Here is a 25,419-nt window from a genome sequence, read left to right on the forward strand (position 1 = left end):
GGTTTCAGGTCAGAGGGGAAGGGCAGTGCACCTACCTGAATGAATATGGGGTCAGCAGCTCCAGGTGCTACTCAGACAGACATTTCATCTGCAAGCGGCCAGACGAGTGCTCTAGAAGGTAGCCAAGCGCTGCAGGAGGGGATACAATGTGTAAGATCACGTAAAGGGCCAATGCAGCCTCTTCAGTGGATGCAGAACTTGTGCAGCATCCTACGTCTCCAACCATTACTCCCTCCAGATCTCTGCTGAAAAACCATCTTTACAACGCTCACAACACGAACTCTACTGCATAATAACTCCATTGCCATGGTACTAATGAACCAGTGGTTTAGAGGTTTAAATCTAATACTCCGTTAATTCCTAAAGTGAATAAGTTATTTAGATTATGAAGAATCTCTGCTTTTATTTAAAAAAGCTTATATTTGTAACTTGCTTGGTTATGAATATACCCTGGCAAATCAAAGAGAGCCTGAGTCAGCAGAGAGTTTGAAACAATAACTCAGAAAAGTGCCTCATTTAATTTATTGACATGTTAACTCTGGAACTTAGTGATGACACTAACTTCTTTCTTTTTCCTCTAAGCCAGTTTTTCCTGGTGAGAGTCGTGGCAGCAGCATGGAGAGTAGGGAGGACCAGACCTCCCTTTCCTCCGCAACAGATTCCAGCTCCTCCTGGGGGATTCCCAAGCATTCCCAGGCCAGCTGGGAGATACAATTCCTCCAGCGTGTTCTGGGTTGGCCTCGGGCCTCCTCCCAGTGGTACATGTTCAGTGCAGTTCCAAAGGAAGCCTTCCAGGGGGCATCCCCTCAGCTGGCTCCTCTCAATCCGGAGGTGTAGGAGCTCCTCACCCTATTCTCAGAGAGTAAGCCCAGCCACCCTGCGGAGAAACCTCATTTCCTCCACTTGTACCCGCGATCTTGTCCTTTCAGGCAGGGCCGGCTTTAGGAAGTGGAGGCCCGATTCGAATAGGTTCGACGGGACCCCGGCAGGGATGACTCACCCGGCGGTGCTCCGGGTCTTCGGCGGCACTTCGGCGGCGGGTCCTTTACTCGCTCCAGATCTTCGGCGGCACTGAAGAACATGGCCCCGATCCCCTAGCCGGAGCCCCAGGAGTAGCATGGTGAAATCCACAGCCCCGATCCCCTGGGAGATTGGAGCTGGGGGGTTCGCCGTGCTCCTCCTTGCCCTCTGGCCGGGGGATCGGGGCCGGGGGTGTCGCCACGCTCCTCCCAGGGCTCCTGTCAGGGGATTGGGGCCATGGGTTTTGCCCCACAGTGCCCACTGCGCCAGTTGGGGGAGCGGGGCCTGGGGTTTCTCTGCGCTCTTCCCGGCGCTCTGTCCGGGGAAGGGCTGAAATGCCGCCGAAGACCCGGAGCGGGTGAAGGACCCGCCACTGAGTGAGTAAAAATTAAAAAGGCACCTAAGTTAGGCTCTCTTCTAGGCCTGAGCGTGGGGCCCTCTTAGGCGTGGGGCCGGAAGCGGCCTAAAGCCGGCCCTGCTTTCAGTCATTACCCAACGTTCATGGCCATAGGTGAGGATGGGGACATAGATTAAACTGTAAACCGAGAGCTTCGTCTGAGAACTCAGCTCCCGCTACACCACCACGGATCGGCACAGCGGCCTCATCACTACCACCACCTCCCCAATCCGCCGGTAGATCTCCCGCTCCCATTTACCATCACCAAGTGGTGACTGGTTGACAGCTCTGCCCGTCTCTGCACCCGGGTGTCCAGAACATATAGACTCCCTCCGAGGATCGTTACCTTGTCGTGGTGGAGGGGTTTGCGTGTTCCGATGAACCCCAGGGCTATGTCGTCTGGAGCCCAGTGCTCCTGGGAGGGTGACCCTAGACGAACAGGTCTGGGGGGAGGTTCCAGACTAAAAACGATCCCACGCAAGATGCTCATGAAAGCCCAACAAATGAGCACGCGAATCTTGCCTGGATTAGGAATATCGGACCCACCCCTGAAGCCAGGCCTGGGGCTGGTGTTAATGAGTGTCTGATGGCCAGGCAACCCATGTAACCCGGCCGGGCCTAGCCCGAAAAGGGGACGCGGGCTCAGCACCCACGAGGGAAAAGGTGAGGGTTGGGTGCGATGCCCGAATGGCAGCAGGAGAGATGGACCACGACGGGCTGGCCTCCACGATGGAGACTGGCCTGACACTAAAATGACAACATTAATTGCTAAATTAATTTTAGCTCCCTTTAGTAGATGAGAGCTTGGAGCCGCTGCAGGGAAGGGAATGCAGTGACAAAGATGGGGAAAGAGTAGAGAGGATAGGATGGAGAAAGGAGAGAAGGAAAGGACAGGTTGCCCTAAAGGGGAGGATTCCCCTGAGTGATGTTGAATGGGGGACAGAAGAGCTAAGAACTCAGGCCTGGAACCTGAAATACCTTTAAGGATTTGGGTCTCAATTACTAGTTTAAAGCCAGATTCCACTACTGGAATGTGATTTTATTTGGAGGGTTTTCGTAAATCTGTTGCCCCAGGAGTCATGTGATTACATGAGAAAATTTCTAGCCTTCTTGATTGTGGAGAAAAGTTTGAAAATGGGATCCTCTCCAGCAAAGGTTAAAAAACCAGTTAAGATAAAAGATCTCAATTTGTGTATTAAAAAAAGTCATGATTTTAGGGGGATTTTTGAATGTCTGGGTTTGACAAAACTGGATTAACAAAATCTAAAGGTCATACATTTTGGTTTCAACTTGAACTGGGTGAAATGTTTTGACAAAAACTTTTTTATTTTTGGATAAAAATGCAGATCTGGTGACACCACAACAATATGAGAATGTGTCGACTTTGCCAAATCGATTTAGCAGACAAATCACCTCAAAACAAACTCCAAAAAAAAGCTGAACATTTCATTTTGCTGGTTTTGGCTTGTTGTTTCATAATTTCCTTTAATTTTGTTTTTAAACCTTAAAAAGCAAAGTGAAACTTTTTGAACATTTGTTTTTTACTTTTCGATGCAATGAGAATTTTGAAACAAAATTGTTCTTAACTTAATCCAAGACTACATTTGTGTGATTTGTTGGAGTTTCCAGCAAAGTGAAAAAATCCATTCTTTGCGCAGCTCTAACTGTGACCTCCCCTGCCCTTTCTGTGTTGCTCAATGGGGAGGGTGGGATCAAGGTTAGATGGGAAGTGGACACTAGTGTGCAAAGAGCTGAGACCCTGGTCTGGCTACCCCTAAAACCCTAGATACCTTGCTCGGGTGTGAAAAATTCACACCCCTGAGAGATGTAGTGAAGCTGACCTAAGCCCCCTTGTAGACACCGCTTGGTCGACGAAAGAATTCGACAGTCTCTCCAGGAGTTGGATTTACAGTAGCGATGGGAAGAAAACCTTCTGTCTCACTAGCAAGTCTCTACATTGCACCAGCGGATCTGCAGCCCTAAGTTAACCCAGTGTATCTGCTGTGATGTGAACCTGGGATCTCTGCCTCTGCAGACACAGGCGGCTACACTTTGAGCTAAAGAACCAGACTTGTGAACAGCAGCTACTGCAGGGGGACAGAGACCCTGAGTGTGGGATACAGACCCTTACACTTGGGAAATGGCTGAAGAGACTGAATCAAAGTCAGGGTACGAAGTAGCCAGTGGATTTTGGAAACATCATTTGAAGCTGGGACTGGATGACGTGGATGGATCACTTGATAATTGCCCTGTTCTGGTCATTGCCTCTGAAGCAATTGCCACCAGCGACTGTGGGAAGACAGGACACTGGGCTAGATGGAGCATTGGCCTGACCCCGTATGGCTGTTCTGATTGTGTGTGTGTGTGTGTGTGTGTGTGTGTGTGTTTGAGTAGATCTGATCAGAATTGGACAAGAAACATTTTTTAACTGTTTTCTCCAGGATTTTTTTGCCATCCTTAATTTTTTTTTTAAATTTATTCTGACTGAAACTGTGAATGGGAGATACTTAGTCAGCATCTCTCATCATGTGCATTTAATTCATTGCTCTGAGCTAAGATTGTTTGGGTCGGGAGAGCTCCTGGAAGGGTTTAGTCGCTTCCCCTGGGCTGTGTAAATACCAGAGTAACCCATAATGACTCCCAGTTAGGAACCAAAATGAGTGGCCAGGTTTTCAATAGATTCATGTAGATTAAGGCCAGAAGGGACCATTACATCATCTAGCCTGGCCTCCTGCCTAGCACGGGCCAGAGAACTTCCCCCACTTACCCCTGTAGTGAGACCAACAACTTGTGTTTGGCTAACGTCTATCTTCCAGAAAGGCACCAGTCGGCGTCCGGCTCATATACAATGAGCTGAGCTGTTCTGAAACTCTGCCCTAAGGGTCACAAGGGGAGCTGCCATGGTGGATGAGGGAAATCTGAGGGTCCTTAACTTGGAGCAGAAACTAAAGCAAAAAAACAAACAAAAAGAACAAACAGAAAACTGAACACGAGTTGTAGATTCCAAGGCCAGAAGGGACCGCAGTGGTCATGTCGTCTGACTTCCTCTACGATACAGGCCAGAGACCTGCCCCCAAATAATTCCCGTTTAAGCCGGGCCTCCCATTTTGGGTTACTCTGGTGTTTAAATAGACAAGTAAATAAACCTGTGTTTTGCTGGGAGGAAAAATCAACCAACCAACCAACCCTACTTCCTCTCACTTCTAAAAACTCTTTTGCCCACGTCGGGAGGGAGGGATGGGGAAAATATTTTTTTAAAGAGAGACAGTAGCGAGGGGAGAGGGCGTTCTTTCCAGAATTTTTCATTTCAAAATCTTTTGTCCAAACAAAGAAAAAGAAATGAAATTCAACCCAAATGAACATATTGGGGTTGGGGGGAAGGGGCTAGACATTTTCTTTTTGTAAAAAAGGTATTTTCCGTTTAAGAAAAATGTTTTGATGCTAAGTTTTTGATCTGGTCTATTGATTTGTAGATAAATTACGTTTTGCTTCCCTTCCCCTTAACACAGATTCCCTGCTGTGAATTGTCTACAATCTAAGGGCAAAGTGTGCCTTCCTTTTTTGGAAAGTGCCTTGTACAGGACAGCCTGTAAATTGCTGTGCAGGAAATGGTTTTCCCATACGACAAAATATATTGATATATAAAAAAAAAATTCTATCCCACATCGGGATGAAACCATTCCATAATTTCCCAAACAAGCGGAGAGCAACCCACTCCCCCAACAATGAGTGCACTCACTTGAGAGGTAGGAGATACAAGTAAGTAGCTGCTCTCACTGGGACAGATCAGGGACTTGACTGGGTTTTTTTCACATCCCAGGTGAGGGCCCTGACCCCTGGGCTATTCTCACATGATCTGTCCTGGCTGTGAGAACTTGTCCCAAGGAAAGTTTTACCAAACCAGCTCTGTTTCCACAGAAAGTTTTGCGTTCACTGAATCAGCATTTTCAAACAAAAAGCTGCTTTATCAAAAGATTCCTGACTAACACTAGTGGGACTCTCCCAGAAACAGATAACGAGGCTGGCATTCGTTATCACAGCACTAACACACAGCACTAACACACACTCACACACAGCACACTCTGGCGGAGCCTGGCAGAAGTTCTCATCCAAAGTATATTGAAGTTACTGGAAAAAACTCACAGGACCAAATACTCACCAGCAACCACACATCACTGAACAAAACCACTGACCCAGGATCCTATCCTTGAAACAAAGCCCGATGCCAACTCTGTCCACATATCTATTCAAGTGACATCATCATAGGGCCTAATCACATCAGCCACACCATCAGGGGCTCGTTCACCTGCACATCTACCAATGTGATATATGCCATCATGTGCCAGCAATGCCCCTCTGCCATGTACATTGGCCAAACCAGACAGTCTCTACACAAAAGAATTAATGGACACAAATCTGACATCAGGAATCATAATACTCAAAAACCAGTGGGAGAACACTTTAACCTGTCTGGCCATTCAATGACAGACCTGCGGGAGGCTATCTTACAACAGAAAAACTTCAAAAACAGACTCCAACGAGAGACTGCTGAGCTGGAATTGATATGCAAACTAGACACAATCAACTCAGGATTGAATAAGGACTGGGAATGGCTGAGCCATTACAAACATTGAATCTATCTCCCCTTGTAAATATTCTCACACTTCCTATCAAACTGTCTGTACTGGGCTATCTTGATTATCACTTCAAAAGTTTTTTTTCCTCTTACTTAATTGGCCTCTCATAGTTGGTAAGACAACTCCCACCTGTTCATGCTCTCTGTATGTGTGTGTATATATATCTCAATATATGTTCCATTCTATATGCATCCAAAGAAGTGGGTTGTAGCCCACGAAAGCTTATGCTCTAATAAATTTGTTAGTCTCTAAGGTGCCACAAGTACTCCTGTTCTTTTTACGGATATAGACTAACACGGCTGCTACTCTGAAACCAGTCACAGGACCAGATCCTCAAAGGTGGGAGATTAGACCCTAAATACCTTTGAGGTTCTGGGCCCCATTAACTTCACTGAGCAGCCCCCTTTGACACTGTCATACCAGTATCCCCTGTACAGGACTGCCCCCTAGAGACTGAATTACAAATTATTATTTTAATGTATGATACTTAGAGTTCACATTGTGCTAGACTCTGTAAAATACCTTACTCTTACCATGTGCCCTACCTGTTAGCGTTTGTCTTACGCTTGTCTGTTCTGTGTTTGTACAGCCCCTAGCACAACTGAGTCATGCTCCATGACTGGAGCTAAGTGCCACTGCAGCACAAATGCAATGGCACCGTCGCTCTTTACAGAGCATGGTCTGTGCGCCGGTGAGTTCTTTGATGGCTGCTGAGTCCGATGGGCGAGTGACAGACCAGTCCACAGGTACGACACACCCACACATTAGCAACGCTCTGAATCCGAGCAGCAGATTCTGTCCTCCTCCGATGCCGGTCATCACAAAGTTTGATCCAATTCACCTCGCTCCATCTACAAGCTGACTCTGCCAACCGGCGCGGCATTCTGCGTTCCTTTCCCAATCATCCACAGAGATTCCAAAGGACACTACGTCAGCTTTGCAAGCATCCCGGAATCTGCGCAGCGGTCTGCCTCTCTTTCTAGATCTTTTGTGAGCGTCAAAGTCCTGCAAACTCTTCAGGATCCTGTAATCCGGCATTCGCGTGACATGACCAAGCTGCCTGAGTCCTTGTTTACTAATTAACGTTCCCATAAGTGACATACCAGCACGATTTAGCACTTTTACATTTGTCACCCCGTGTTGCCGTCTTATTTGAAGAATTTTACTCAAGCATCTTACATGGAAGCTGGTTAGTCTCCTGGTATGTTTGGCGTAAGTCGTCCATGTTTCTGAGTCATACAGAAGCGTGGATAACACACACGTCTTATAAATACGGATTTTCACTTTAATGGACCATTTGTCATTGTTCCAGGCTCTGTCTTGCAAAAGACAAAAGTTCCCGGCAGCTTTGCTGATTTGCTAGTGAGCTCAGTGTCAAGATCTACATGGCTGGCAACAGTAGAGCCAAGGTAGCAAAGTTGGTCCACGCCATCCAGACGAACACCCCCTAAGGTGATATCTGGAACTGGCTCTGAAGAGCCCTGGGGCGTGAAAACTGTCTTCTTCAAGCTTCTTGCTAGCCCAGAGATTTTGCATGAATCAGAGACCTTGGTAATAATGTTGCAGGACATCAACACGGTGAGCCACAGGGGCTGCATCATCTGCAAACAACAGGTCCCGTATGATGATCTCCTTCACCTTCCTCTTAGCTCTGCACCGTGCAGTGTTAAACCCACCTCCGTCCTCTCTGGTGCTAGTACAGACACCCCCTCGGCCATCACGGAACGCACCTTCCAGCAGGAGTGGGAAGTAAATATTAAACGATGTAGGAGCCACTACGCAACCCTGCTGCACTCCATTGTTGATGTTAAGCGACGTTAAATGACTGGGGGTAAGTGTCACTTGTAATACCAATAAATAATAATAGACAAACATAACAAAGAGCTGCCCCAAAGAGTTTACAATCTAAGTGTAAGATAAGAATCAGGGAGAGAACCAGAAAACAATGCGAGGAGATTGTTGCGGGACTTTCATTCTAGCTGTCTAAGCCAGTGGTTTTCAACCTGTGCTCCGGGGACCGCTGGGGGTCCGTAGATGATGTCTAAGGGGTCCGCAAATGGTTGTTGTTACCATAGAACAGTGGTTTTCAACCTGTGGTCCGCAGAATCCTTGGGATCCGCAGACCATGTCTAAGATTTACAAAGGGGTCTGCACCTCCATTCGAAATGTTGTAGGACTCTGCAAATGAAGAAAGGTTGCAAAGGGGGCAGCGAGGGTGCCTGGGGCATGAGGTCTCACATTCAAGCGCGTGTCACACTGGTCACTAATGTCATTGTGAAACACACGTACGGCTGGTGTGCAAGCAGTTCTGTGTAGACACCGACCGTTATGGTCCCAGTGTCTGTGTCTAGGCGGGTGGTCACCGGCAAAGGTGTAAACCAGGTTTTCTGTCAGACAAAGGCTGTTTCTCTCTCTGGCTGTTTACAGGTAAATTAAGTGTGGGATGGTTCACAGTGGGGCTCCTCTCCCGGGTCTGAACCAAACGCCGAGGAAGGATGGGGGGGAACCACACAGAGGGAAAAGTAACAGGATGGACAGTGTCAGTTACGCTGCTTCTACCTCCATTAATAACTGGAAATTAAACCCTGTCGCTGTAGCAGGAACGTCAATGGCCTGTTGCTACTGGAGTCACTGAGTGCGTAGAAATTGGCCCCAGCTTCTGGGCAAATGCGCTGAGTGATGCATTTGGTCTGTAATAACGTGTATGTACGTGTCTGTCTCACTTGTGTCTGAATTCTGTTTCTATTTATATGTAATATATTAACTGACTTTTTTGGGGGGGGAGGGGGAGTTAAGTAGCATGGGGGAAACTCTCTCTTGTGGGATTTGCAGGATCTAAAGTTTTCCTAAATCTTCCTCACCCTCACCCAATAAAGGTGCTGTTTTGTCAGATGCTACTTGGTAGTTTGCGAATCCCCACCTGACTCCCAGAGATGTGCCTGTCCTGCAGCAGTCCTTGCATTCAGAGGTGTGTGTTTATTTCCACTAGGTGTCCCAGTGGAGGTGGGAAAAAAGTGATTAATGAAAAATCAAGACATTCTGCAGGGACGCGTCTATTTTGACAAAAGTTTGGATGGAAACTTACCTGGTGGCCTGCCCGCCTGGCTCCTCAGCCGCCCACCTGGTGGCCTTCTCAGGAGCCTGAGTTGTCAGACTCCCAGGTCCTCAGCATTGTGTCAGGTGGGGAGCTGGGTCTCCCAGGGCTTCCAAACTGTTTGGACGTTTGCCCCCAGTGGGATGCCAGGGAGCTGGAGAGGTGGGACTGGACACTTTTGCAAACAATTTTTTTAACAATCCCTTCTGTGGAAAGTATCGCATAGCTGACCATTAGTTCCCATTTGGAACACACTCTCTCTCTCTCTGGGAAATGTGGAATTTTCCATGGGAGGGAATTTCCAGTTTCGCTCCCAACTCCAGTGTCTAGGGATGGGATGACTTTCGTTGGGATTTTGGTACCAAACTACCTTAAAGTCCTTGGAAAATTCCAGTCTAGATGCTTATTTAGTGAGATGTATGGGTGCTGAGGGGAAGGGGGTGAGTGGGGAAATTTGAAGAGTTTTGTGGGCCCAGTTCCCTTTGATTTTCTCTCCCAATTTCCGTAGAAAACCCCTCCTGAACATTGCTAAAAGAGGGGCGCCTATTCCTAACACTCCAGCCCCCCTGCAATAACTTGAAAACGCATCACAAATAATATGCCCTAAGTGCGGCAGTACAATTTAATATAGGCCCTGCCCGCAATAAGTCAGGCAAATTACAAATCCAAACCTGCCTCCCTTCCAGTAACACTTGCACATCCCCTCCTTCCCCCCCGTTGTAAATAACATATTTTGCAACTACATCAGTGCAGAGATCTGCCTATGCACCACACACGCGCGCACACACCCCTGTAAATAACATATTTTGCAACATTCCTTGTAGCTCATGTGACACTGGCTGTTTCAGACCAAAGCCACATGCTCCTGAGTTCGGTGTGCTGCTACGTCGGTGCAGAGATCTGCCGACGCAGCGCCTGTTTCAGGCTCTTAGATTTACTCCAGGGATCACTTACACCAAGGTCACATGACTCTAACCTACATTCTGCACTGCCCTGGGCCTGATTCTCAGGTACACTCACCTTTATGCTACCATGGCCGGTGTGGAGCTGGCATAAGGGCCCTGCACGTACCCTGCTTCCAGCCCCTTGGTGTAGGGGCTGGATTGAGGGTGTGGTCGGAATGCATTGTGCTCCGCCTATTCTGTGCTACCTAAGGCCAATAGAGAACAGACTGTAGATTAGAACAGCCTTGAAGCTGCTCCGATCTACACCAGGGGGCAGGCAGAGCTCTGCACAGACCCAGAATAGGAGAAGCAAAAAGGGGGGTTAAAACTACTTAAATCCCAGCCTGAGCTGAGGAACGTAGTAACTGGGGATCAGGCCCTGTATCTCCAAAGGGGAGGTGTCGACACATCCAAATCTCTTTACGTATCATGGTACAATGTTGAGTATGTGCTGTGGTGCAGACAGCAGAGGGAGCCACAGTTCACTCGCAGTTCTTCTTAGCACCAGGCTTCTGTGATAAAAATATACTTCACTGTCACCAGCTCCCCAGCTGCGGTAAATCAACCAGAGCTCCACTGAGTCCTTAGAGCCAAATCTCCGGCTGGTAGAAGTCAAAGGAGCTGGGCCTGTTAATGCTGGCTGGGGCTATGGCGGGGTCCCCAAACTTTTTCGGTCATGACCCTCCTGGCCCCCTCCTTACCTGCTCCCTGCCCCGCTGGGATTGGGGCTGCAGCTGGGGCCGGGAGCGGGGCCATGGCTGGAGCCGGAGTTGCAGCTGGGGCTGCAGCCAGGAGCGGAGCTGGGGCTGCAGCCAGGAGCGGAACTGGGGCCGGGAGCCAGTGGTGAGGCCAGAGCTGGAGCTGCAGCTGGGGTTGGTGCAGTGCTGGGGGCAGAGTGGGGCTGGATGGCACTCCCTGCCTGCCCCACATGGGGGCTGGCCTGGGACCCCCCAAATGTTCCTCTGTGGCCCCCTTAGGGAGGCCCACCCCACAGTTTGGGGAGCACTGAGCTATGGCCTGGTAATTGTAACTATAATTATAATGAGCATTTAAGAGACGCATTTCACACATGCAGTGGAATCGTGCTAGGTGTCTTTTGTTGCCTGATGAAAGCAATGTCTGCTCTTTTGTGGTCAGCTGCACTCCGGAGGTGTTGAAGATCAACTGATAACTTAGAATCACACTGTAAGATGAGCGAGGTTTTTTTAACCTACTACCTCATGTGGTCAGAGCAGTCTCTTTACAAAGATGTTGAAAAATTGCAGCTCTTCTCTGACAAACATGCCGGGCAGTGGGTGACATTAAAGAGGTCGGTCTACTTTGCTTATCACACACGAGGTTCGGGGGAGACTTGTTCACAGTGTACACGGGAAGAGGATTGCTAATCGAGATCTTGAGTCGAGCACACTTTGGCAGAAGAAGATCCCATGGCTGGAAGCTGAAGCAAGACAAATCCAGACTGCAAATACGCTGCCCCCTTTTTAACAGTGAGTGGAACTAGCCATCGGAGCCACTTACCGAGGGACGTGGCGGATTCGTCATCGCGTGAGTTCTTTGACTCACAACTGGGTTGGTCTTAGAACTGTCACTGAGCCACACAGATTGGGCTCCGGGCCGGCATCACCAGATGAGATTCTCTGGCCTGTGTGACAGCAGCTAGTATCATAGAATATCAGGGTTGGAAGGGACCTCAGGAGATCATCTAGTCCAACCCCCTGCTCAAAGCAGGACCACTCCCCAACTAAATCCCTAAGTGGCCATCTCAAGGATTGAACTCACAACCCTGGGTTTAGCAGGCCAATGTGCAAACCACTGAGCTATCACCCCCCCCCAGGAGAGCAGATGAAATCATTGGAATGGTCCTCTCTGCCCTTAAAAATCTGCGGCTTTTTTCCTTCCATTTCTGGAATTTATATTTATTTTGGTTACTTTGCTCATTTAACTGCACTTTGTATAACGGCCGAAATCTGCACCATCGTCCAGTGCCCCTGTTTGTGCATCTTTCATATGCTGAGACGAGAACAATCAGTGTTTAAAACCACAAAAATTGGCTGAGGACTTAGGTACGGCGCCGGCTTCCTCATTTCCCTGAAGGTGCTTCAACCCCCACTCCGCCCCAGGCCCCGCCCCCCACTCCACCCCTGTGTGTCTGCAGTGACCAGTACAATGGGACCCTGATCTCAGCTGGGGCCTCTAGGTGTTACCATCATGTATACAATAATGTCCCAGGAATCTTTTAATACTCTGAAGACAATATTAGAACACTGTGAAAAAATAAAAAAATTATAGATTGATTTTTTTTTAAAAATAATCAAAGGGTCAGATTTCCAGATGGTGTGAACTGGCCGCAACTTCATTGGAGTCAATGGGCCCAGACCCCCAATGGGTGTGAATCAGCATTGCACCATTCACTTTATTGGCGCTTTTACACTGCCTGAGACTTTGTTAGCTGCAATGGAGACGAGAACCCAGGGTGTTCTGCATTCCATAGATGCAGCCAGAGGTCGCCAATCCTCCCATTTAAATGCGCACAGCTTCCTTCTGGCAAATCCATTTATAGTGAGTGTTGCAGATTTCAGACTTGATCTGATTCTTCTTTACTGCAGCACAGCTGTTCTCTTCTGCAGGACCCGATACCGTGAATCTAAGGAGTGAAGGAGACCGTCACAATCAGTGGGTTTAGAGGTGGGGAAGAGGGTCTGTCGCAGCTATTCTCCTTCCTTCCAGGATGCTGGGGGTCCAGCCGCCTTCTCTAGTCCTTCTCCAGATAGACTAATACATGAAACGAGTTGATATGTTAAGTCCAGAGCTGGTGGAGAGGGGCACATGGTACAGAAACTTGCAGCAAAGTGATTAATCAGAGGGCTAATGCAGAGAGGCCAATCCTTAGAACAGATGCAAATGTTCCGCTTTTGAAACTTACATGAAAAGTTGAGTCAATTTCAAATTTCAATGAAAAAAACGGGGAAGTTTTGGTGAATTTTGAGTGGCTTTTTGACCTAGTTTTTTGACCAACTATGGAGGCAGTTGGGACTTTCTCAGTTTTGAAACTGATCAGCTTTTGAATTTTAAAGTCTTAGATGTTGACAAAAACAAGAAAAAATTGAAAAAAATCATGTTTCTCCCCATTTTGTAACCAGTTCTGCCCAGGAGTGTGGGGCCGTGCAAACAGAGACCCTGATCCCGCAAACATTTATGTACTTGCTTCGATTTCCTCCCATGCATACTGCCATTCACTGCCATGAGACTTAAAATTAACCCCATGTGTGTTTGCAGGATTGAGGCCCTTACACTGTAAGATTTAATGGATGAAATCCTTGCCCCATGGAGGTCAACAGCAGATTTGCCATTGACTTTAATGGGGCCCAGTATTTCACACTATGTATTTATTGCAGACTCATGTCAAATACTCATCAAGAGACACTCACAGCGTTTGATTTAACGGGGAACCATCCACCCAGGTCCACTTCCTCCCTGGGGATGTGATGTTGAGTCCAATCCACACCGGATTTTGATTTCCTGTAAGATTCTGTGTGAACTCCTGTGACATGGACACGGTGTCAGAGAGAACAGAACATGGTAGAATTCTCTGGCTCCTTTGCTCACAATGCAAATGAGACCTGATCTCTAGTTTGGGTTTTGATCATTAATATTGGTGACAAATCAGGACTAGCTGAAACTCCAATTGAAAGTAAACATAACAAATAATTTACACTACTAATTAATAACTGAGTCGGTCCTGTTCCCCTCCATCAAGATTTTGATTAATTTTATTTAAAATTTTCAATGAACTTCAGTGAACATTCTCAACTTTTTTGAATGAACATTTAAAAAAAAAATTGTGCTTTTTTTTTTTAAACACAGCTCTAATAAATAATCAGTAACATTTTAGCTCTGGGCAAACTCTCCGCTGTTATCCAGCTGCTGCACCTCTTTCCACATAGGGCATGATTCTGTACTGAGTGAACAAACCCTGTGCAACGTTGCTATACAGCTGTTACCCAGCTGCCCCACCCCAGAGGTAGCCGCATCCCAGTGATAGCTGAACAATCCGCATCTCTAGTTTGTACCTAATCGTTTTAAGACCATAAAATGCTTTGGGATCTACTATTAATGTATTTATTTCAATATACTTAGGCTTGGAAAGATGAGATTTTTATCGGTAAACATCAACTTCACCGTACACACACAACCTGATGAAAAAATATTTCCACTGACAATAATCGAAATTTACAGGTAGGCAAAGTAAGAAAAATGCTGCTTGAGAACTTGGAGTTTGATTTAAGGATTCTTAATGTGTATATTTTGATAGTTATAAAGCTTTACCTTTTTGAATCTCAGCTTCTACTGGTAATAAATAATTATGGTCGGACCTCCCTGCCCAGTGTCTGATCCCGCCCCATGATTTCCCACAATTATGAAAATGTAAATACATAAACATTGATAACAAATGCTTAAAACTCATAATTTTGCACAACTGAACATTTTAATAGATATATTTTTAAAAATGCTAAAGAAAAACAGATGTATGTCAAAATTATTTTAAATATATAAACCCAAATCCATATTTTTATAGAGTTTTGTTTATTATCTAGGTTTTTGTATTCGGTCTCTGTGATATCACTACACCTAATGTTAATCCAGCTAGAGTTCATGATAATGTTCTCAGAAAATAAAGATAATATTAACAGTAACGCCAGTGGAAAATTTTCAGTCAAAACTTATTTTTTTCAGCAGGATTTTCTTCCTCCTTGTTTAAGAACATAAGAATGGCCATACTGGGTCATAGCAATGGTCCATCTAGCCCAGTATGCTGTCTTCCAACAGTGGCCCATGCCAGATGCTTCTGGTGTTTGGAAGTTAAGGGACACCCACAGCATGTGTTTGCATCCCTGACCATCTTGACTAATAGCCATTGATGGACCTATCCTCCATGAATTTATCTAATTCTTTTTTGAACCCAGTTATACTTTTGACCTTCACAACATCCTCTGGCAAAGAGTTCCACAGGTTGACTGTGCGTTGTGTGAAGAAATACTTCCTTTTGTTTGTTGTAAACCTGCTGCCTATTAATTTCATTGGGTGACCCCTAGTTCTTGTGTTATGAGAAGGAGTAAATAACATTTCCTTATTCGCTTTCTCTGCATGATTTTATAGACCTCTATCATATCCATCCTTAGTTGTCTCTTTTCTAAACTGAACAATCTCAGTCTTCTTAATCTCTCCTTTTATGGAAGCTGTTCCATACCCCTAATCGCTTTCATTGACCATCTCTGAACCATTTCCAATTTTAATATATCTTTTTTTGAGATGAGGCAACCAGAACTGCACGCAGTATTTAAGATGTGGGCGTACCATGGATTTACATAGTGGCATTATAATATTTTCTGTCTTATTATCTAACACTTTCCTAATGGTTCTTATCATGCTATTAACTTTTTGACTGCCGCTGCACATTGCGTGGATGTTTTTAGAGAAAAATCCACAATGACTCCAAGATCTCTCTCTTGAATGGAAACAGATAATTTAGAACAAAATATTTCCTTTTGCCTCTCTAACTATCCCAAAGTCGAGGACATTTTGAAAAGTTCCCTTTTTTCTGCTGAGAATATGGAATAAGTGGAAAAATATCATTATTCATCCCATCCAATTCAGTGGTCAAAAAAAAGGAGGGAGAGGAAAGTTTGAAGTTTTAAAAAGAAGTTTGGTTTCTGAAAATCAAAACGGACATCTCATTTCACTCTCAAATTTTCCAGTGAAAAATAGAAAAATTGTGAATGAAAATTTTGCTTTCAAAAGTTTGTTGATAGAAAAATAAAAAGAGGGCTTCTTGACCTGCCCTCATTAACAAGGACACAAATATGGTGAAGTTTAGCACGTTCTTTACCAGCTCCTCCCGGTCCTGGATTACTAGCAGGTGAGATCCCCTCCGTGAGCAGTCATCACGGCCCCTGCTCCAGTATTGGTTCTCTTCAGAAAGCCAGTAGCACTTGTCCCTGTGCGGCACCCAGTGCCTGGGGCAGAGTTTGCACCCGGAGCCCTCTGGACGGGGAAATGGAACAGTTATCAATAAGGGGTCTGATCATTCTACCATCTCTGACCAGTTTCCCCCACAGAGACGCACGGAGCCTTCCCACTCAGTGTTTTAGTGAGACAATGTGCAGTGGCGTGGATTGGGGCAACATCATAACATCATTGGGTGCTCTTGTGTCACTGCTGATCCCAATACCTCCGTGTGATGCCAGGGGGCGCTGTACTGCAGGTTAGTGGAGCGGGGGGCTCAGTAGGGGGTACTCTCCCTTCACAGCCATTACTGGTGTCAATGCCCCAGTGTGGCACTGGGGGGCGCTGTGTTACGCTATCAGAGGCTCAATAGGAGGCGCTCTCACCTTGCAGACACTGCTGACCCCAATGCACCTGTGCAGTGCTAGGGGGCGCTGTGCTGCAGGGCTCAGTAGGGAGTATGCTAATGTCAGTCAATGCTGGCCCTGATCTCAGCTGGGGCAGGGACTGTCTCTCCCTGTGTGTCTGTGCAGTGCCCAGCACAACGGGGCCCTGATCTCAGCTGGGGCAGGGACTGTCTCTCCCTGTGTGTCTGTGCAGCGCCCAGCACAACAGGGTTCTAATAATACGCGTATCAGCTAAAGAAATATAAAATCTTAGTACATTATTATGGCTCCAGGGCTCTGACCACCCTGACTGGCCACTAGCTGTCGCACTGAGGCTGTAGGTTCCTGGTGATATTATAGAGGCTCATGAAAGGAGGGATGGGATAGAGAGTGGGTGGGAACGAAGGTGTCTCGGCTTTATGTAAACATCTGGGTGTGTAACAGTGAGGGTGAGTGACGGGTTGGATATATGATGTGCGGGGGTTACCTGCCGAGCTGTTTTCCACCCCACACAAGTTTTGCTTCAAGCAAGATCGGAAATTCTCCAATGTACGGTGGTGCGGTGTTGTGTTTCGACTTATCTCACATGAGTCGCTCTTCGGAGAGGTCTGCGGGACGGCTGCCATCTGACAATTCTGGGATGGGCGCTGGCCAACTTCAAGATATGAAAAGAAGTGAAAAATAGGAAAAGACAAGGCCAGATTCCAGCTGGTGTAGATTGGTCGTAGCTCCATCCACAGGCGCTGATTTTTGGAGTTCCCAGAGGGTGCTCCACGCCCGCTCCGTCCTGAGGCCCCACCCTTGCTCCGCCTCTCCCCCAAGGCCCAGCCCTCGCTCCGCCTCTCCCCCAAGTCCCCGTCCTTGCTACGCCTCTTCATGCACCCGCTCCTCCCCCTTCCCTGAGATCCCCCTTCCCCATCCCCTGTCTCTTCCTCTCCCCACTGTCTCCTGCCCCATCCCCTTCTCTTCCCCTGCCCCATCCCTCTCCCCCGCCCTCTGAACAGCTGATTGGCAGCCAGCCCTGCGGCCACGCCGAACCACTGTGGCTGGTGGGTCCTGAACCCCTATTCTTTTTCTGTGGGTGCCTGAGGCCCAGAGCACCCCTGTCGTCAGTGCCTATGGCTCCATCAGAGCCCACCTGATATGAATTGGCCAAAGCTCCATTGGAGTCAATGGGCCGGATCCCAGCCAGTGAGAATCAATGTAGCTCCATCGGAGTCCATGGACCAGATCCCAGCTGGTGTGACTCGTCCGTAGCTCCATTGCAGTCAATGGGCAGATCCCCAGGCAGTGTAAATCAATGACACTAAGGCAATTTATAGCAACTGAGAATCTGGCACAGTTGTCCCAGAATCACAAATTTCAAGGCTAGAAGAGACCATTTGGCTCATCTAGTCTGACCTCCTGTATCCCCCAGGCCAGAGGCCGCCGCTCAGCGATTCTGGCATTGAGCCCCAACAAGGTGTGTTGAGTTCCTGGTGCGTTGCTGGGCCGCAGCGCAAAACCCGCAGCCGGGGGCTACTCACCCAGGACAGCCAGCACTATCACTGCTCCCAGCAGGACGATGTTCCCGGCCCAGCCCACCCGATGCCAAAGCGGGCACTGCGGACAAGCTGCAAGAATCAAGGGGGGAAATGCAGAGCCGGTTTGCATGCACCGGGGGAGATAACTGCCTGTGGTGCACCCACACCCATTGACATCTGCAAGGCGACGTCTCTGCCCTTTAACGCGCTGGCCTGGCCTGTTTGCAGTTCTCGCCTGTCAGTGGAAACAAGCCCCCTTGTTTGGCTGTGGCTAGCTGAGCAAATTGCAGCAAAAGTCTCTGAGAAGGAGGTGGAGAAGACACTGCTCTTCTCACCTCAGCAGATCAGGAAACCCACTGCCGGAAGTGTGTGTGTGAGGGGGGAGGTGAACGTGTTATAATGCATCTGATGAAGTGGGTTATAGCCCACAAAAGCTTATACACAAGGAATAATACTAGAAGGAACTGGAGTCGGTAACAGAATTCTGTTGTCCTCTGGAACTCACCTGGCTCCGTTTCTGTAGCAGCAGTGAGACAGGGCAGTGCTGTTATCTCCAGCTTGCGTAGATACCAAGGCCAGAAGGGACCATTGTGATCACCTAGTCTGACCTCTAGGCTAGCACAGGCCAGAGACCTGCCCCAAAATAATGCCTACAACGGAGCCGTCAGAAAAACGTCCCAGCTTGAGTTAAAAACGGTCAATGATGGAGAATCCCCCGTGACCCCTGGTAAATTGTTCCATGGTTAACTACTCTCCCTGTTATAAATGTACCTGTATTTCCAGCCTGAATTTGGCTAGCTTCAAGTTCCAGCCATTGGGTTGTGTTAGACCTTGGCTAGACTGAAGAGCCCGTTATTAAATATTTGTACTGACAGCCTGGGATCAAGTCACCCCGTCACCTTCTCTTTGTCATGCTGACAAGATGGAGCTCCGGGAGTCTCGCACTGTAACGCAGGTTTTCTAACCGTTTAATCCTTCTCGTGGCTGTTCCCTGACCCCTCTCTAGTTCATTAACCTCTTCGTGATCTGTGCCACCAGCACCGGCCGCAGAGCCCAGCAGCGCTTGTACCGGTGACAGACACAGAGGTAATAGAACGCTGCTCTGTCTCTCCACGCCTGCTTACGGGTGGGAAGCGGATGCACCGAGTGATGGAGGGCCAGCTTTTCTAAGGTATTTAGGCACCTAAAAAACCAGGCTGGGTGTAATTTTTTTAAAGTCTCTAAGTCCCACTGAAGCCAACTTGCTCAGGCACCGACATACCTGTGGAAGTCTGACCCACGCGCCTAGCTCAAGGTGACACAGGGAGTGTGCAAAAAAGGACTTAAACCAGGTCCTCCGAGTTCTGGGCAAGTGTCCTTCCCCCCCGGGCCTCCCTGCTCCTTCCTCTTGGTCTCAGTACGTGTTGACCACATTCCAGTCGGGCAATGTGACCGCACAGGAGGGCAGAGCTGTACGATATACTGTGACCAACTGTGTCTTGCTCTCACTATGCCCAGATCTCAGTGACCCTGTTCCAATTCCGGAGTGACTCCACTGCGATGCATTGTGTCAGGGCTGCAGTCTGATCTCAGTTACCTTGTTCCAAATCCGGAGTGACTCCACTGCAATGAATTGTGTCAGGGCTGCAGTCTAATCTCAGTGACCTTGTTCCAAATCCGGAGTGACTCCACTGCAATGAATTTTGTCAGAGCTGCAGTCTGATCTCAGTGACCCTGTTCCAAATCCGGAGTGACTCCACTGCAATGAATTGTGTCAGAGCTGCAGTCTGATCTCAGTGACCCTGTTCCAAATCCAGAGTGACTCCACTGCAATGAATGGGGTCAGGGCTGGATTTTGATCTCAGTGACCAGAGGTAAATCCAGAGCAACCCCACTGAAGTCAGTGGAGTGAGGACCAAATTCTGCTCTCCGTGACCCTGATGTAAATCCGGAGTTAATGCACTGAAGTCAATGTAGCTGTGCTCGCTTACCCCAGATGGGAATCTGGCCCCTAGTGCATCGCTAGACCTGCTATTTATCAACATTACAGTCGCAAAAATGGAATCCCAGCCTCCCAAAATCCACCCCCCTGAAACACCGCCACCAAGTGAAATGCACTCACTGTGATGCTGAGCCGGGGCTGACATGTTGCTGGACAGGGAGCCTGCCGGGCAGTTTATGTAATCATAGACTTCTCCGTCAACCATGGCCAGCAAAGGCCACAGCTGTGTGTGAAGGCACCGTCCTAGCTGTGTGAGCTAAGATGAACACGCCCCCACGAGGAAATATTGTGTCTGTTGAAACCTGCCACCTTCTGACCACTGCATGGGCGTTGGTGAAAGGCTGAATAATTTGTACCTTCTGCCCTAGCTGCTCTTTTCAAAAATGCCAGAAGAGTTGGGTGCTCGACTCGACTCAGATTCGATGGAGATTCTGATTCAGTCAGGCAGCAAATCCCAGCCTGGAGCACCAGGCAGAGCCAGCGCAGACAGTCGTGTGTCGAGATCCTGCCCTTCTGATTTTCTCTGTGCTCTGAGAATCAATGGTCTTTGTGGGGGCTGCCCACAGCAGCCAGCCGTCAAAAGCCTGTGTAGCTATTCTAGCTCAAGAGGCGGAAATGAGCTTGAAAAGAGGGTGGGTGGACACTTTTCCATCACAATGATTCAGTAACATGATTTTATTTATTTTATTTTTTGCCAGAAAGCAGCCGCTTTGCTCCAAAAGTTTGGAATGTTCGTCCCGCAACCAGGGCCGGTTCTAGCCTTTTTGCTGCCCCAAGCAGCAAAATAAAGCGTCGCCCCCCGAGCCTCCCAGCCGAGCGCCGTCTCCCGAGCCACCCAGCCGAGCACCGTGCCGCCCCCCCGCCGAGCACCGCCAGAACCCCCCTGCCGAGCGCCAGAGGCCACCCCCCCTGCGCTGAGCGCCGCCGGAACCCCCCCCCCCGAGCGCCGCGCCACCGGATCCCGCCCCCCCCCCGCCGAGCGCCGCCGGAACCCCCCTCCAGCGCCGCGCCCGCGCCGCCCCCCCGCCGAGCGCCGCATGCCGTCCCCCGTGCCGAGCGCCGCCAGAACCCCCCCCCCGAGCACCGAGCCCCGCGCTGCCCACCCCTGCGAGCGCCGCGCAGCGCTGCCGGAGCCTGCCCCCGCCCCCCGCCGAGCGCCGCCGGAATGCCCCCCCGCGCCGCCAGAGCCCGCCGACTGCCGCGCCGCCGGAGTGCTCCCCCCTCCCCGCGGAATGCCGCGCCGCGCTCCCCCCGCCGCCCCTTACCAGGTGCCACCCCAAGCATGTGCTTGGGTGCCTGGTGCCTGGAGCCGGCCCTGCCCCCAACTAACAATCCCCCACCTGGAAAGAAAAGGTTGCCGTGGGGAGCGGGGGCGGTAAAAGATTTTGTGTGGGGAGGAGGCACAAGAAGTGGAAAATTTCCACTGAAAATGTTGATTAAAATGGTGAAAAAAAAGTCACTTCCCATCAACATTTTCTGTGGGGGGGAAAAACAGCATTTCCCAATGTTTGAAATCCAACTTCTCTGGCTTGGTTTAACTGCATGGTCCAAGGGGCGGGACGTTGGTGTTTTTATTATTAATTATTTGCTTTGGAGCAGTTGTTTCATTCTATGTGTAGCTAGACAGACCTGCCCTCCCTTAGCACCCTAAAAATAGCAGCGTGGATGTTGTCTCAGGTTCGCAGCTCACGGCCAGGCCCGCCTGCCTTCCCCCCGGTCTGAGCTCAGGGGACTAGCTCAAGTCACTAGCACCGTACCAGCCACCCTGCCAGTTTTTGCATGCTAGCTCCGGCAAAGGTAGCCCGAATCTTTTCACAAGTAGCCCTGCTACGTGGGAGCAGAGTGTGACAATGACCTGCTCTGGCTGCACGTGCCCCCCAGCCAGCCTTCAAGCCTCCCTGCTCATTGACTGGCTAAAAATGCCACCCCCCTGTCACTGAAGTGCAGAAGCCCTTTCCAGCCCACCCACTGCTCTGAAGGTGATGCTACGCCCCGGTGGGCGAGGTTTAGAACCTACCATGAAAACAGCTGGAGAACATGGCTGGGTAGAACGATTAAAAGTTCCACAGATTTGAAGCTCATTAGATCGTCTTGTCTAACGTCCGTAACGCGGGCCAGAGATTATCCGTAGTGCCACGGCAAGTCCATGGCAGCTGTTTGAGACAGGTGTCTTTTAGGAAGATGCCTTCATTGGAGGATACTTGACAATGCGTTCCTCCAGAGTGAATAGATATAGCGCCCAATGACAGGCCCCTATAGACCTGTTAAAAGTGAAAGTGTAAAACATTTGGAGGTTGAAAAAAAGAGCCTTTTCAAAACCAGACATTTCTACCCCAAAATGTACTTTTGATGGTTTGTTTAAAAAACAAAATATTGAGTTATTTACCATTTTTCCTTTCCCTTCTGACACAAAATTGGGGATTTTCTTACCGTTTCACAGGAATACGGTGTGTGCCTCAGTTTCCCCTGTGTGCTTCATGTTTAACGAGATGGTGGGAGAGGGTTTGTTGGTGCAGAGGACCCTCCAGCTGTGACCTCGCCTAGAAGCCAGGACCCCAGACGGCAGCCTGGAGATGGGGTACCCTAGTGACTGGTGACCTGGAGCACAAATCCTGTGAGTCCATGACACCCCCCCTTTTTTCTTCCTTTTTTTTCCAGTGCAAAAGGGAAAAGATCAGGGGGAGGGGTGGAAAGAGGAAATGACTCACAAATACCCCCGCCCTGAAAAATGGGGGGGGGAAATGAAAAAGTTCTAAAAAAAAATTCTGATGAAAATTTCCAAACACACAAAAAATTAAATAAATGAAACATTTAAAAACTTTAAAAATGAAAAAAGGTCCATAGATTCTAAGGCCAGACTGGACAACTGTGATCATAGTCCTGGGATAGTCAATTATTTCTTGTCAAAGTCCCAATTTCTTGGTCAAGGTCTAGTCGATGTCCAGACTCCAGAGAAAAGAATTAAAAAATAATAATAAGAAATAAGTAAATAAAAAGATGTCAGTGTTCATTCAAAAGCATCTGGTGGTTCAGTTTTGGCCTTCACTCCGTTTATTGACTGCCCCGATTTAGTCTGACCATATAACACAAGCCAGTGAACTCCGCGGAGTTCATGCCTCTTTGAACTACAGCCAGGCTTTCAGAAAAAGATCCAGTCTTGAGGCAAGAATTTGGAAGCTTTCGTCCATTTTTTCACAACCAGCCGTAAGCCCTTATCACGCAAACTGATCCTAGTCCCGTTGCATTGTGGGTCACTTTTGCTCAGGATTGTGGGAGAAGTCCGTCCAACTTGGGGAATTGTTGGAAGAGGGAATAATCCATGTGGCTGCATGGAGGATTCCCAACAGGATTTATTATTATGTTACCGTAGCACCAACCCAAACCCTAACCCAGTGCTGCTCTACATACAAATGGTCAGTATTTAGCGTGGGCATAGTCGTCTAGCCAAGCGATGGCATCTTCAGCGGCATGACGCAGTTCTAGCCCACTGCTGATCTAGTTGGCAGGCATTCATCGACAACGTGCGACATCGCCTGTGTTTCGCCTTTGCACAAAGGGCTGTCACGAAGGCCCCAGCGATACTGGTTGGCTGGACACAGACCTTGCCCGGTCTGGAACCTGTTCAACAGGGACCATTGGCGATGAGGCAGGTCAAACCCAGGCAGGCAGATTGTGGGGTCGGCGACGAGGGACTGGTTGGGGATTATAACAGATCCATTCCTCTCTCCAGAGGGTTTCCACCCTGACATCCTGGCGTGGCGGATGAGACCATAATGGGCGACGTGATGGGTTAAAAAGGTCATTGTGCCGTGGCAGGCTTGGGCTGGCGCGTACTTTCTCCAGTAACTTGCCAGTGGCGACCTCTCATCTGATATGAGGAGGAGCGATATTGCTCAGGACGGGAGCCAGGGGAGTGGAGTTGGACGCAGGGTGCTGGAGATGAGGCGCAGGGCGGCAGATAACTGCATATCCACCAGTTTGGTGCGTGACGATTGACTCCATACTGGTGCGCAGCACTCGGCCACCGAATACGAGGTGGCAAGAGCCTGGTAAGTGACTTTCTGTCGGTGTTTGCAACCTGTGCCCCGCCCAGTCAGCACACAGCTGCGGCCCATGTGACATCCTCAGGGTCATACAGGTGGTATATATATTGTGTGGATGCAGCCCACATAACACATAGAGAGCTGCATATGCGGCCCACAGTGGTAACTAGGTTGAGAACCACCGCCTTCAGTCCTGGAGAGCGTCCAACTAAAAGGCCAGACAGAGCGTGGGAGAGGAAACAGAGGTGAACTGACTTGCCGAAAGTCACCCAGACGGCCGAGCTGGGACACAAATCTAGGTCTACAGAATCCCAATCCAGCGCTGCCCCACCCACTGGACCACACTGCTGCTATGCGATGAGTTTGTCTCTCTGTGAGGCAGAAGCACAGAGCTTGGAGTACCTGAGAGCCCATCACACGGCATCATCTCACGCGGCAGCACGAGGGTCTTTCTGCAGCCGGCCGAGCAGTGATTCAGGGATGCAGAGAATGAGCTCCGATCCTGGAAGAGATCCGTGGACCAAGAAAGACGGAGGACTGGTCTGCACGGAAAACTTCCGGCAGGATAGCAGCGTGTCTCGGGGGTGTGGGAAAGTAGACAGTGCTAGGTCGATGGAAGAATTCTTCTACATCCCTATGTGTCACCTCTCAGGAGAATCTCTCCCGTTGCTGTCCACACTGCAATGCTGCAGCCGTGCTGCCATAGCATTGTAAGTGTAGCCATCACCAGGGAGCGTGACTGTCACATTGTTAGTTATGCAGACAAAACAGGGGCTGCTGGAACTCGCCCCGGCAGCATCAGGACTTGCAAACTGAGCTGCAGCCCGTCACACCTCCGCTAGCAGCCTCGGTGTCTGGGGGCCTTGCAGGAAACTGTCTTCAGGCAAGAATGTCTCTGCTAGGCGAGCAGCTTTCAGCAGCCCTTCGCACCCACACGTTATCAGCTTTGGCTCATCAGTCCACACCTGTTCTTCCCCTGCTGCATCCCACTTCCTCAGCTGCTAGGATTCTCAGAGTGTCTCAGAACAGGACCTCCTGCTGTTGGAGACTGGGGGCTGCAGACCGGTTTCCTGGAGACGTGTCCTCGTTTCGGGCCACACGGGACCCCTAGGCCATCTAGCCTGACATCCTGACATATCCAGAGACCTGCCGAGCAGAGAGAGGGTGGTGGCTTTGGCAGATGTTACTGAGCATGCTCAGTCATCAGAACATAAGAACGGCCATATTGGGTCAGATCAAAGGTCCATCTAGCCCAGTATCCTGTCTCTGACAGCGGCCAGTGCCAGGTGCTTCAGAGGGAAAGAACAGAACTGGTAATTATCCAGTGATCCATTCCCAGTCCATATGAGCATGCTCAGTACAAACCAAGCAGCAAATCTGGGGATGGCGGC

The 25,419-nt window shown here is 49.0% G+C and overlaps 2 protein-coding genes across 2 annotated transcripts in view; one reads left to right on the plus strand and one right to left on the minus strand.

Moving 5' to 3' along the window:
* LOC101939617 (C-type lectin domain family 2 member D-like) overlaps positions 1 to 8,947 on the plus strand; it is a 34,077-nt gene extending 25,130 nt beyond the window's left edge. The window contains exon 7 of the mRNA XM_065564162.1: positions 2 to 8,947. Within this exon, the coding sequence (XP_065420234.1) occupies positions 2 to 122 (121 nt within the window). The 3' untranslated portion in view covers positions 123 to 8,947. The remainder of the gene's footprint in view (position 1) is intronic.
* A 3,368-nt stretch (positions 8,948 to 12,315) lies between these two features.
* Positions 12,316 to 20,769, minus strand: LOC135972136 (killer cell lectin-like receptor subfamily F member 1). The gene is made up of 6 exons (XM_065564159.1): positions 20,106 to 20,769; positions 18,008 to 18,094; positions 16,969 to 17,136; positions 15,980 to 16,134; positions 13,521 to 13,633; positions 12,316 to 12,736 (listed from the first exon to the last, which is right to left on the minus strand). The coding sequence occupies exons 1-6, from the start codon at positions 20,188 to 20,190 to the stop codon at positions 12,613 to 12,615; spliced, it is 732 nt and encodes a 243-aa protein (XP_065420231.1). The 5' UTR covers positions 20,191 to 20,769; the 3' UTR covers positions 12,316 to 12,612.
* Between the last annotated feature and the right edge of the window lie 4,650 nt (positions 20,770 to 25,419).

This window comes from Chrysemys picta, chromosome 12 (assembly GCF_011386835.1).
Source record: "Chrysemys picta bellii isolate R12L10 chromosome 12, ASM1138683v2, whole genome shotgun sequence".
Lineage (NCBI taxonomy): Eukaryota > Metazoa > Chordata > Testudines > Emydidae > Chrysemys > Chrysemys picta.